Source organism: Sorex fumeus, unplaced genomic scaffold (assembly GCF_029834395.1).
Source record: "Sorex fumeus unplaced genomic scaffold, SorFum_2.1 ptg000047l, whole genome shotgun sequence".
NCBI classification, from domain to species: Eukaryota; Metazoa; Chordata; class Mammalia; order Eulipotyphla; family Soricidae; genus Sorex; species Sorex fumeus.
Window position 1 is genome coordinate 14,513,966 of NW_026606104.1, and position 13,459 is coordinate 14,527,424.

General features: G+C 38.6%; 1 protein-coding gene across 2 annotated transcripts in view; it reads right to left on the bottom strand.

Moving 5' to 3' along the window:
• HS2ST1 (heparan sulfate 2-O-sulfotransferase 1) overlaps positions 1 to 13,459 on the bottom strand; it is a 145,608-nt gene that overhangs the window by 22,109 nt on the left and 110,040 nt on the right. For both annotated transcript variants that reach the window (XM_056123676.1, XM_056123677.1), the window contains exon 3: positions 4,960 to 5,045. In XM_056123676.1, coding sequence (XP_055979651.1) covers positions 4,960 to 5,045 — 86 coding nt within the window. The remainder of the gene's footprint in view (positions 1 to 4,959; positions 5,046 to 13,459) is intronic.

A 13,459-nucleotide genomic window follows, 5' to 3' on the forward strand; every position in this document is an offset into this window, starting at 1 on the left:
CTGGTAAGAAGACTCTTAAGGAACCTTACTCTCATTGTGGCATGACAGGGCAAGGATGCAAACCAGCATCATTTCTTTGCATCAACACTTGATGGACAGCTTGGAAAAAATATATGAACATCAAGAATGGTTAAAAGAGGACCAGGAAAAGACCAGTCATTGGGCTGAGTATCTGCTTTGCATGCAGGAGGCCAGGGTAAATAACCATCAATATATGACTGTGAGCCTGACCAGGAGTATCCTCAAGCAGAGAGGCAGAGAGCTGGGAGTAACCTCTACGCACCAACAGGTGTGACCCCAAAACTGACAAAAAAAGTTAAGAGTTAACACATGCATACCCAAAATATTTGAAAGGAGTCTTATCAACTGGTTAAAGCAATGCCTATGTGGACGATGATGAAGTTAAAAGATGGCAGAGAGAGAGAGAGAGAGAGAGAGAGAGAGAGAGAGAGAGAGAGAGAGAGAGAGAGAGAGAAGAGGTGCCTGCCATAGAGGCAGGCTGGGGTGGAGGGTGACTTGAAGGGGTGGGAGGGAAACTAGGGACACTTGTGCTGGAAAATTATACTGGTGAAGGGGATGGGTGTTGGAACACTGTGTAACTGAAATGCAATCATGAACAATTTTGTAATGCACTATCTCACGATGATTCAATTAAAAATATATATGGCTGAATAGCCTGTGGGAAAGATTATGCTTTCTACTTCCTACTAGATACCAACCTTTGGTTAAGTGACTTCTTGGGGATGCTGATATGTTCTACATATTTATCCCAAACTCTACGAACCCTAAAAGGTTCATATAAATGTTCAAAATTATCTAGTAATAAGTTCCCATTGTCTTGTTTCAAAAATAGTGAATCACTTGCTGGTATTTATTGGTCTCATTAATAATATGAATACATTATTTATGAATAATTTTCTCCTGAAAAAGGAATTCAGGGGCTAGAATGATAGCACAGCAGCTAGGGCACTTGCCTTGCACGTAAGCCCATCTGGGTTTGATCTCTGGAGCCCCATAAGGTTCCCTGATCTTGCCAAGAGTGATCCCTGAGCACAAAGCCAGGAGTAAGCCTTGAGAACTTGCCATGTGTGACCCAAAAAGCCAAAAAGAAAAAGGAAAGAAAAAAGAAATTCAGAGCTTGGATGATAATTCAAGTGGAATAGCATTTGCCTAGCAAGTATGGGGCCCTGAACTGGATCTCAAAGCCACATGCCCACTCCAAACACCATGGGGGATATCCTGGGCAGCTCCCAAGTACTGCCAGGTAGGATCCAGTGGCCCCTGGCACTGTGAGCCTCAGTACAGAACAGACAGTCTGTACCACCAGGCAAGTATCACTCAGAGTGCCACCTGCACTACTGGGTGGGGCCCTATGGAAAAAAGAAAGGGAACTCATCTCTTATGCATCATCACAATAACCCATCTGCAAGATAATACAGTCATCTGGGGAAACAATTTGGCAGATTTCTTAGAGTTACCATATAATCCAGTAATCCTATTACAGGTTTTCACCCAAGAGAAATGAAGACATATGTCCACACAAAACCTGTATGCAAATGTTTTTTAGTAGCTTCACTCAATTACCAAAAACTGGAAAGAACCCAAAAAACTGGTAATTGTTAGATACTGTGTGCATCAATTTAATGGAATCAGTATGGATCTATCTACAGATGAGTCTATCAAATTGGCTAAAAATAAGAGCATCATGCTAAGAGATGGAAAATAACTTCATGGTTGATTGCCCTGCATGTGGAGGACCTGGGTTAGATTGCCAGCACCGAAACCAAAGAAACAATTAGCAGAATCTGATCAAGACTAGCTTTAAACTTAATTTCTTGGGGTCCAGGGATATAGCTCAGCAGTTTAAAATATTTGCAAAGCAAGGCCGGAGCAATAGCATAGCGGGTATGGACACTGCCGGCCTGCGCTCAATCCCCGGCATCCCATATGGTCCTCCAAGCACCGCCAGGAGTAATTCCTGAGTGCAGAGCCAGGAGTAACCCCTGAGCATTGCTGGGTGTGACCCAAAAGCAAAAATAAAATAAAATAAAATAAAATATTTGAAAAGCAAGCATAAGTTGAAACCCTGGGACTACCACATGTGCTGGATTGACACTGAGAGATCTGCTAAGATTTCTTTCTTTTTTTTTTTTTTTTTTTTTTTTTTTTGCTTTTTGGGTCACACCCAGCAATGCACAAGGGTTACTCCTGGCTCATGCACTCAGTAATCACTTCTGGTGGTGCTTGGGGGACCATATGAAATGCTGGGGATCAAACCCAGGTCAGTCGCGTGCAAGGCAAATGCCCTACCCACTGTGCTATCACTCTAGCCCTTCTGCTAAGATTTCTGATCACACCACAGCCAGCTGTGTGAGCACCACAACTACAGACAGTGAAATTTTGTAGTGAAATTCGGAGAGCACTGGACACCAGGCAAGCAAGCACTGCAATCTGATAAGCCATCCTGGATAAATAGTACAACTAAATGTGTGAGCACCACAATGACAACAATAAGGAGGTGGGTGGGGGTGACTTTCGTTTAGTTGAACATTGTTCATTATAAAGGAAAATGTTACTGAAACATATTTTAAAAGGTATGCTGTCATGCTTAAATAAATGAAAGCATTGGCAATGTATACTGCTGATAAATGGGTGAATTAAAGGGTGGGTTACTTAATGTTTTCACTCTATATTAAAACATAAGGAACTCATAGAAAGTGGGTTGGCGAGGAACTTATGGATAATGAACTGCAACTTATTCAACTTTGTATTACCTACAGCCCAGGAAATTTTGAAAAAGTCTAACCACTACAATTTTAAGTGCTAAGTTCCAAATTTGTGACATAAATGTTTGCTATTTTTTGCTATTATTGTTAAGTTCTGAATAAGAGAAGATATGGTCAGAGCAAACATGAGTTTACAAAATAAGGTGTGCTTCTTAGTGTTCAGTCTAAACTGCAAAAGACATCTTGCTTTGTTTTTCTCTTACTTCCTGGTTGTCCTGGAGTTTCCTTGGTTTATATTCCTTTTAGAATCTGCTAAAGCAATTGAAAAGCTATGTGATTAATTATTTCTTTCACCAAATTCCATCATTTTCTCTCCCTGAAGGCAACCATTTTAATGGACTCCACAAGGTAGAAGTCAAAAATATTCTCAAATAAAGTGATTTAAAATTTGGTAAGATGATGTTTCTTTTCACACCTTTGCGCATTCACAGTGACCATATCTTTCAAACTAAAAGTATTTTCAAAGATTCTAGTTACATCTATAATAGTTACATCTACAAAAGCTCATATATATGTGATATATAGTTGATCTTTAAGGTATTTGCTAAAATCTTATAAAAGTCTATTAAAATATTCACAATACCTTTCTATTTCAATAACATGAGATCCATTATGAAAATCTCCAAACCCTTATATGTGCATGTTAGTTTTTAATAAATGAGATTAATCTTTTAAAGAGCATTATACTTTTTCAACTGCCAAGTACTCCAGCATATACCAGAGCTCCATTCTAAGTGTAAGACTTTTGCCAAAAGCAAAAACACTCAATATATTATTTTAATAATGAAAACTTCAAGTATTAGAAACCAAGCTCTGTGTGGAAAAAAAATAAATCATTTAGGTGAAAGGGTAACAAACATTCAATTGAAGGATAATACAACCCCGAGGGAAAATATGCATATGAATGAAGTTTATGAAATTGGTTCAATGCCACTGTAAAGAAAAAATAATTAGTTTATTTTAAAGCTGCCTATAAAACATTTTCAATATTGTGTTATGAATTATTTATAGAAAAATGTACATCTAACTTTAAAGTTATCACTTTATTGAATCTTGAGTACTGTAGAAAGAACTAGAAATAATATATTGTTTTATGTGTGCAATATCTCAGAGATTCCTTTTTAATTACAAGCTTTTAAAAGAGCAAGGATTTATTATCAACTGCAAATTAGTAATAAGGCATTTATCCCTTTTCTCAAATTAAAAAATCTAACTGGAATTATTGATTTAATTTTTCAGTTTTACACAGAATATTCTTTAATACTGTCAAATACACAGGATGTAGGACACTGAAGTATTGATAGCTTATGAAAAGACTAAGGAAACGATATATTTTGGGAAATTCTAGGATTGAGCCTAGAAACATGTTTAAACTGAAAAATATCAAAAATATTTCTAATTTTTTTTTAAGTTAACACAGAATCTTTCTAAAGAAAAGTTGTGGATTTGAGGCTTTGCTATGAAGTCTCCATGTTTTGTTCAAAAACACTTAAGATGGATTCACAACCTTCATATGTTAGAATGTTCCTCTTGACCAGTTTTCTGATTAGTACTTAATGTGGCACAAATTCTACAGGGAGCCTGTGTTTGAAAGAGAAAAGCAAGCCTTTTGTAAACTTTTCTTAAGAAAATTATTGTGATTTTTCTCCAAAATATGAGAATTAGTTCTATTTTTCTCCTGTTTCTGGAAAGTTACTATGAAGAGAATGTAAAAACAGTAAGGTTTGGGGGGAATATATCATAATTTTAAGGAGTATAAAAAGGTAGCTAGGAAAAGTGTATACTTTACTGCGTCTTAGTTGAGAAGCAGCTGCACTGGGGCCCCAACAACTAATGATTACTGTTTTCTCGACTCTCAGTGATGTGTCAAATTCTGCTTAGCCCCTTGGCTAAAACCTGCAGCTTTATTAAAATAGCTTAATCTGACTGTGCCAGAAAGAAGTATAATAATGATAAACAACTTTAATCGTGTTTCCTACAATCTACCTTGATTTTAACTATTAATGACAATTATCAATTTATGAACACTAGAGGGCAGTAGTGCACTGGCAGGAATATTTAAATTACATAGCAAACAAGCACATTTTTTTAAAAAACCAAAATCACAATTCTTTCCTTTTTAATCTCTAAAGCACAACACATTTTCTTGTGTGCCATTTTAAGCATCACTTACTTTGCAAAATCCAGATAAGAAATATGTCCATGATAAAAGCCTGGTTTCATCTCTTTCCAGGAAGTTATATTCTTTACAAAGCGCACCTGAAAAAAAAAAAAAGAAAGAAAGAAAACACTAATTACTAAAGTACTATTTAAAAAAAAATTCAGGAGGATAGAAAAATACTTTTCTTTTAGGCATTTATTATCAATCACACCAATTTGATAATTACAGAGATTGAATCACTGGTTACAACTAAGGGAAAGGGTGTGATCTCTTACTACTAGTTTATTACAGAGAGCTACTATTAACACCCCCCAGAAAACAAAGCTGCATAATTCAACAATTTTCAGTGCTGTATAGTAATACATCTACAGGGAATCAGGGAACAGTGGATAATAACACATGATAAAGCAGACAGCACTTCAGTTTAGGTATATTACATCACAGTCAATTGTAATCTTAGAGACTAGTATTCATTAAATTTCATGAAATACTGATGCTTGAACATATCAAGGGCAGGGGCAAGAGACCTGGGAGGGGAGAGTGAGAAAATGTGGAGAAGCAAATACTCTGATGGAGAGTGTGCTGTTGAAATTTTGCAAATATGAAACCCTGTCATTCAAAGTACTACAAATCACACTGCCTACAAAATGGTTTACATCATTTTCATTGATAGTCCTCCAATAAGAAAACCAAATTCTTAAACCAAAATTAAGATATATACACTATTCATTTATAAGTTCATCAAATGGGATTGGAGCAACAGTACAGTGGGTCGGGCATTTTTCTTGCATGCTACCCAAACCCGGCCTTGATCACTGGCATCCCATATGGTCCCTCGAGCACCTCCAGGAGTAATTCCTGAATGCAGAGCCAGGAGTAATCCCTGAGCATTGCTGGAGGTGACCCCAAAAACAAACTATATAAAACTAATAGTTAAAACAGTCAAATAAGTGTTGGGTTTAGATTATCATGTTCTTTCTTATTTGCTCTTCATCAAAGAGTACAATAGAATGAAAAATATCGAATTAAAAAGAAAATACAAAATTATACAACCTAAAAACAGAATCCATAAAGAATTTTATATATTGAATAATATAGGGCCCTACAACTCCCACTTAGTGCCAAATTACTACCCTGGATCTTGAAAAGTCTGTTTCAGTATTTTAGACAAATATAAAGGTAAAAATCAAAGGGAAATGAGGAATGGAAGTAGTATTTCAAAGGGGCATTTAAGCATTATAGAGCAAGTCAGCTCTACTTCTTAGAAGCGGGGGTTTGATGTCAACATGGTTCCAAAAAAGTGAACTGAGAGACTGACTGAAAACTATTATAAATATATATTATATATGTTTATATATAATATATATTATAAATATAGTTTATATAAAATATAAACTAATAGTTTTATATTTTCCAGAGAAAATAGTGCCTAAAAAGTCAAATTGTGGCAAGGATCACGGTAACATTTCAAGAATCCTGTGATAAATACTCAGGTGTTAGGGATAAGCTTAAAACCATCACTTTTCCCTCTGAAATAGAAAGTGACTCGTGAGAGAAAACATTTTTTGCACAGCCACTGACATCCTATCATTCCCACACATCCTGCTTTCTACATACTGGCAAGATCACCCCTCTTCCCCCACTGTCGACCAGGAACATTCCCAAACCTTGTCTCACAAAGCCTGAAAAAACAGCCCTGGCCCAAGCTAACTGTAGCCATCAGCCAGTGCCCATCAGGGATGTAACAGCACAGATATGTGGCAGGCAATGATCATTAATGAGAAGCTGTACTTCATTGGACAAGTGGTCCACTAAAGAGCCAAACTGACTAGAGCGTACAAGCCACCCATGTGTCCCAACACAAGTTTACCCACTCACAATCACCTTCTTCCTGCCTGGTAGAATTCTGTCCCCATACTGACCCCCTTGTGCTTCAGCATATGCACCTTCCCCAAATAAACCGGGGGGAGTTTGATCTACCATAAATTTCTACTTCTCAAGAGTAAAAAACAAAACAAAAAAACACAAACAATAAAACCCCACCTGGAGCCCAAAACACCTCTACCCTTCCTAAAGTCAATCAGTATCAAGTGGAACCACCTGGAGGAAAAATGACAAGTCAACCAATGAGACCAGGTTGACCTGTGTGAGACCAGGAAGCTAACATATTATTAGAGGACTGCTGTCAGGCTTCTAAAATTTTAATGTGCAACTGAATCATTTGAAACGCCTGTTAAAAATGCAGCTTTTGATTCAGTGAACAGGAAATGTGTCTGAGAGTCTACACTTGCCATGTAGGCCAGGTCAGTGGATGTTGCTCAGGAGCAAGGCTTCTGTATATGCAGGTCTAGGTCCAGAGAGGAGCCAGCTGGTTAGACGCAGCTAGAGATTGTAAATAGTATCTGAAGCGGAGGGCAGTCTTGGAAAACGAGCCCTTCGCCTGTGCAACCTGAAGCTATTTCAGATAATGCTGGAATCGGGCTGGAGCGATAGCGCAGTGGGTAGGGCATTTGCTTTGCACTCGGCCTACCTGGCTGACCCAGGTTCAATTCCTCCGCCCCTCTCGGAGAGCCCGGCAAGCTACCGAGAGTATCTCGCCCATACAGCAAAGCCTGGCAAGCTACCCATGACGTATTTGATATGCCCAACACTGTAACCACAAGTCTCACAAAGGAGACGTTATTGGGCCCGCTAGAGCGAATCGATGAACAACGGGAGTGACAGTGACAGAATGCTGGATTGAGTTGAGGTCTTTTTACTGTTGTTTATTTGTTTGTTTATTTATTGAATTACTATGAGACAACACAGTTACGAAGCTGTTCATAATTGGGTTTCAGTCATAGAATGTTCCAACACTGGTCCCTTCACCAGTGTACATTTCCCACCACCAAGGTCCCCCACTCCCTCCTACTACCACCAACCCCAATCCACTCCCATGGCAGACACTTGACACTTCTCCCCCTCTCCTTCCCCTATCCTTCTCTCATGTTACAATTTGCAATACAGATACTGAAAGGTTATATATATCCCATTGTGTTCAACACTCAGTTCTTGAGTGGTCACATTTTCAACTATCATTGTCATAGCGGTCCCTTCTCTATCCTAACTGCACTCCCCACTATTTCCCACTTGTGGCAATCTTCCAACCATGGACCAGTCCTTGTGGCCCTCATTTCTACTGTCTTTGGGCAGTAGTCTCATTCATACTAATGAGTTGAATTTTTGAACACACTGACTCTTCAATTCATTGCTTGTTGGTATGGGAAAGCTACATATATTTCCATTGGATACTGGCCTCATACACTACAGATGTAGGGGGTGGGGGGATAGCAGAGCAGGCCTATGTGAGTTCAATCCATTCCCAGTACCCCTTATGGTACCTCAAGCACTGCCAGGAGTGATTCTTCAATGCAGAATCAGGAGTAAGCTCTAGAACTGCCAGCTGTGACCCAAAATCAAACCAAAATGAAACAGAACAGATGTATATGTAGAATTTTAAATTTTATTTCCTAAATTTATTCTGAAGTAAATTCAAGTACATCACTATTATCATTAAATTCACTATATTTATTTATTTGGCTCTTTTTCCGGTCACACCCGGCAATGCACAGGAGTTACTCCTGGCTCTGTACTCAGGAAGAACTCCTGGCGGTGCTCAGGGGGACCATATGAGATGCTGGGGATCGAACCCAGGTTGGCCGTGTGCAAGGCAAATGACCTACCCACTGTACTATCGCTCCAGGCCCAAATTCACTATATTCAATTATTATTTATGTCTTTAGATTTGGAGCTACACCCAGCAGTGCTTTGGGATCACCCCTGATAGGACTGGGGGGATTGCATGTAGTTTCAGGAATCAAACCCAGGCTGGTCGCACCTAAGATATCTCTGCTGTACTCTCCAGCCTTATGCTAGACTGTTATCTTCAAAACTGATAATCTTTTTCTAATCACCAACTATGAAGACTATATGCATATGCATTTTTTATCTCATCAATATGTAAGGCAGAATGTTAAAACCTCATTATTAACAAAGCTGTGGCTGATTTACCACTTGTGGCAAATCAAAAGATGCTGAGCTGAAATGTGCCCTTTCACAGGGAAGGAAAAAGTGCTATGCAAGCAGATTATATCAATAAGGTTCAAGTGGCTGTTCACACTAATCAAAGTGTTAATTTAGCTATGCTTAAGATTTAGCTTTTTAGTTCTCTAGAATTTTGTCTTTACTCTCTTTATCTTAACTTTCTCTCTTTTGCCAACCTTGTCCCTGTTCTATCATTTCTGCCTTCTCACCTCTACATTACTTGTGTTTGTTTGCTTTGTCTTTCCTCTCTATAGAGGGACATTTTTCCTAAGATCATAACAGAAAACTCAGGTGTAAAAAACTATGCACGCAGAAGGTTGTGTGTTCGCGAGCTCTCTGGACGGCTCTATCTCACAGACCATGTTCGGTGCCCTAGAGCCAGTGTGTGTGGCCTGCATCGGGAGGGCTGTTGGCCAAGGGCAGACGAAGGAAGAGATGAGGGCCAGGCCGGTTGATCTTTGTAGCAGTTTATCACAAGAAAGTTTATCCCATAGAAGAAATTTATGTTATGGAGGGCCTAGGTTCTCTCAAGCACAAGTTCTCCTTGCTAGTCTCTCCGTGGTCCATCTTTCGGACCCTCTCTCATTCTCCAGCTCCCTTCAATTCTGGGCTGACACTCCACCCAGTCAGGTAGCCAAATCAACGTAAGAAAGCCCTTCCTGACTGCTCAAGGGCAAGATACCACTAAAGGTGTTTTTCTCTTTTCCTCAGTCCAATAAACTATCAACTATTCCTGAGGTTATGCAGGAAGGACAGAACAGTGTTATCCTACACTCAGGAATACAGAGGAATAAACAGAAATGGGTTGGGTGAGTGTCAGCTTCTACCCAGTTCACTCTACGGGTCTCGCTGACTATCTGGGCACTAATGAAAGGCAGAGGCTTAGGCAAAAAAAGGGTGGGAAATGTAAGACTATAAAATGAAGTTAAGGAGACTAAAGACATGGAAGATTCGAGCTCAGAGAGAAGTAATAAAGTCACTGGAGTGACTTTATTCAAAGAGAATTTTCACTCTCTGAAATAGGCCATCAAGAAGGATGTTTCAGAAGTAGTAGTTAGATACAGTACATGAAAAGAGATGTTTTTATGGCTAGCCTGGAGCACATTCTCAACTGTAATTTTTGTCAGATTTTATAACTCAAGCAGAGTCAGGCTAGCAAGTAATCAGAAGAGACCTTTAGGGAAAACACAAGCAATGTAGGTAGTGGTGATGTGATTTATTCGCTAGTTGAACCAGACCTGAGCAAGTGCTAAAGGAAAAAGTGAAGGAACACCATTCATTTCACTGACGTAGCTAAACCTACACTCTTAATAAGATGAATATCAACATTATGATTATCTGTGATCACAAAGGAACTTGTTTTTACTCTCTAAACATTAAGAATGCCATCCCAAACAAACGTCCTGGCCAAATTCCAACGATGTAATTACTACCTATTGAATGAATACTACTATTAACTTGGGTAATTACTATATACCAAACTTCTACTCATGCATATACTTAAAATAAACACTCACTGCACAGCCAGGGTAGTTTTATGTGACTAGAGAGGGCATTTTCTATGCAGAAAGGAAAACTGAGTAGTAACCGTACAAAAGGATTTAGCAGCAATAGAATATAATATCTTCACCAAAGCTCAGGACTGGTACTCAACAATTATTTTGGGGGGCAGAGTGGGTGTGTCCCCAAAACTTGAGGAAGGCAGGGCATATGACCATCAACAAAAGGGGCTCATTTTGCCAGTAGTTATCATCATGGTATTCTGCTCAGCTATGAATTACTTTTAGGATCTAAATTTGTTTTCATTTGCTCATTTAACAACAACAACAAACTCTATAGTATACCCACTATGCCTCTGGTACAGGTTGGAGGGATAAAGTAATGACAAAGCAATGTTCTTTTTTTAAAGAGCTTACATTATAATCGAGGAAATGACAGGCAGAAATAAAAATGTTCAGTACTAGGAAACAGAGAAAGAATATGATATCGAGTAACTTGAAAGATACTCAATATATAGCATGTCCAAGTAAGATTTTTCTAAAGTAGTATTTAAACTTTAATCTTAAATGGATAGCATAATGCCAGGAAAAAGTATAAAGTGTGTTTAAAGAGGGAATGGTAAGTGCAAGGGCACTGAAGTGGGAACGGCTTGGTGTACCCAATAAACTAAAAGGTCAGTATGGCTAGTATGGAAGATGCAAGAGATGGAATTGGGCTTGATTTAAAAGGGACTCTGGGCAGGGCCTGAGGGTAGCTCAGTGGAACAGAACTGACAGAAATGAGGCCATGATTTCAGTCCCAGCACTGGCACTCTGGACACGTGCTATTATTGCATCACTGCCATCTGTGATCCTGGGTGCAAAAGCCCCACCCTTAGCAACAAACAACAGAAGAAAGGGAGGAAATGGAGGAAATGGAATGGCCTATTGGTTAGATGAGGAATTAAGATTTTGCTGGGAGGTAGGAAGTTTAAAGATGAGTATACCTCAGCATTATGAAAAAACGTATAATAAGCATTTCCCCTTAACCCCACTGAAAATCAAGTTCAAGACACTTGCAATTCAAACTGTGGAATTGAGTGCCAGAAGAATCAGTTTCGATGTTAAACAGGAGGTTTTCAGAAATTCAGAAAATCTGTTTCTGTGTCCTACTTCAAAATCTGCAATTTAACGGGTGACTTTTATACTACTATAAATGGAAAAACACTGATGTGAAGAGCTGCTCTAGGGCCAGTGAAGTGGCTCAGTGAAAAGCACAAGCCCCATATGTGTGGCTTTTGATTCCCTGAATAACACCTCACCAAAAAGAAACGAAATAAAACAAAACAAAAACAAGAAAACAAGGTGTTACTCTGAAAAAATATTAACATCCAAACTAGTATTAGACCTTGGAACTGAGTGCATATGATCAGGAATTCACTAAAAGTGAGTTCAAAGAAAAAAAAAGTTACCAGGTTGCCAGCAAAGATTGCAAGTTTGGATTTTTCTATTGTTTTAACATGATAAACTAAATATATGACCGTAGAAAAGAGCTAAGAAAGACCATTAAAAAATACTGTCAGGTACACCCATTTGACATATTAACTTTGAAGACAAGATGTTCTTTAATTTGGAAAGCTGGAGAGAGAATAAAGCCAACAGGGTGCTTGCCTTGCATGCAGCTGACACATTCAATCTGTAGTAGTACATATAGACCCCATCAAGCACTGCCAAGAGTATTTCCTGAATGAAGAGCAAAGAATAACCTCTGAGCATCACCAAGTGTGCTCCTCACCACCACCCCCCCAAAAAAAAGAACTAAAAAAAAGAGATGTTCTGTTCTTTAGAGATATTTTCTTGATACAAAGTTATTTTTCAGTAAAAGAGCAGATTATGTTTTCAAACTTCTGCCTACTAAATAAAACCCACTTAAAGTACTTTTATGACTAAGTATCTCTCTCTGACTATATAAAGTCATATTTGCAACTGCTTCTCTCTTAACTGTTCTAACTTTTCATCTTATTTTATGTCAGATAACATTTTAACTTTGAAGACCTCTTAAACAATGGAAAAGCTGAAAAAGAACAGTTACTGTCACTACTTGCACACACTTCTCCAAGGTTCATAGTGGAAATGTTTCCTGTTTGTTTTTTCCTCGATCAGAGAGAAGAGGAGAGAAAGAGGGTAGGGGTGGGGGGAAGGGGGAGGAGAGGGAGAAGAGAGGGAGAAGAGAGAGAGAACATTTCATGACATTCATGACACAGCACTTAGAAATGTTCGGGACAGTTGTTGCAGAAAAGTACAATATGGATCTGCCTGTTTCCTCAAGATGAGGTCCATGTTAGACAACTTTTGGGTACAGATTTTGGCAAGAATATGGTAACACAAAGCTTTGTTTTTATCATACTAATAGTTCCCACATCTGCTTCATGTCTTCAAGTAATAAAATCTTTGAAATATACGGTTTTGTTTTTAGTTTCTTTGCTATTTCCCCCAAAGCATGTAGCACAATCTCTGTCTATATAACGTACTGAATAAATTAAAACTTAAAAGTAGAGTTGACAACTATTTCCAAGAATGCTTCCTATACACTGAACAATTTTATGCCGGCTAAAAATATTTGGACTTTGTCTTTAAATTTCTGAGAGGAATAACTAAGCAGTTATTCTAATATGGTTGTAACTAAACAAGAAGTAGAGAATTCAGCAGTATCTAGGTGTCTCGCTCGTACAGTCTATGTAAAAGATCTAGGACTAAAGGCAGACATGAGACAGGCCTGCTGAGACCAAAAGATGAAGAGATAAAGAATGTGTTCACATATTTTATCCCACACAAAAATATGAGTAAATGAAAGTTTAAAATGAAGATAGGGGGCTGGAGCTATAGCATAGCGGGTAGGGTGTTTGCCTTGCACGCAGCCAACCGGGGTTCGATTCCCAGCATCCCATATG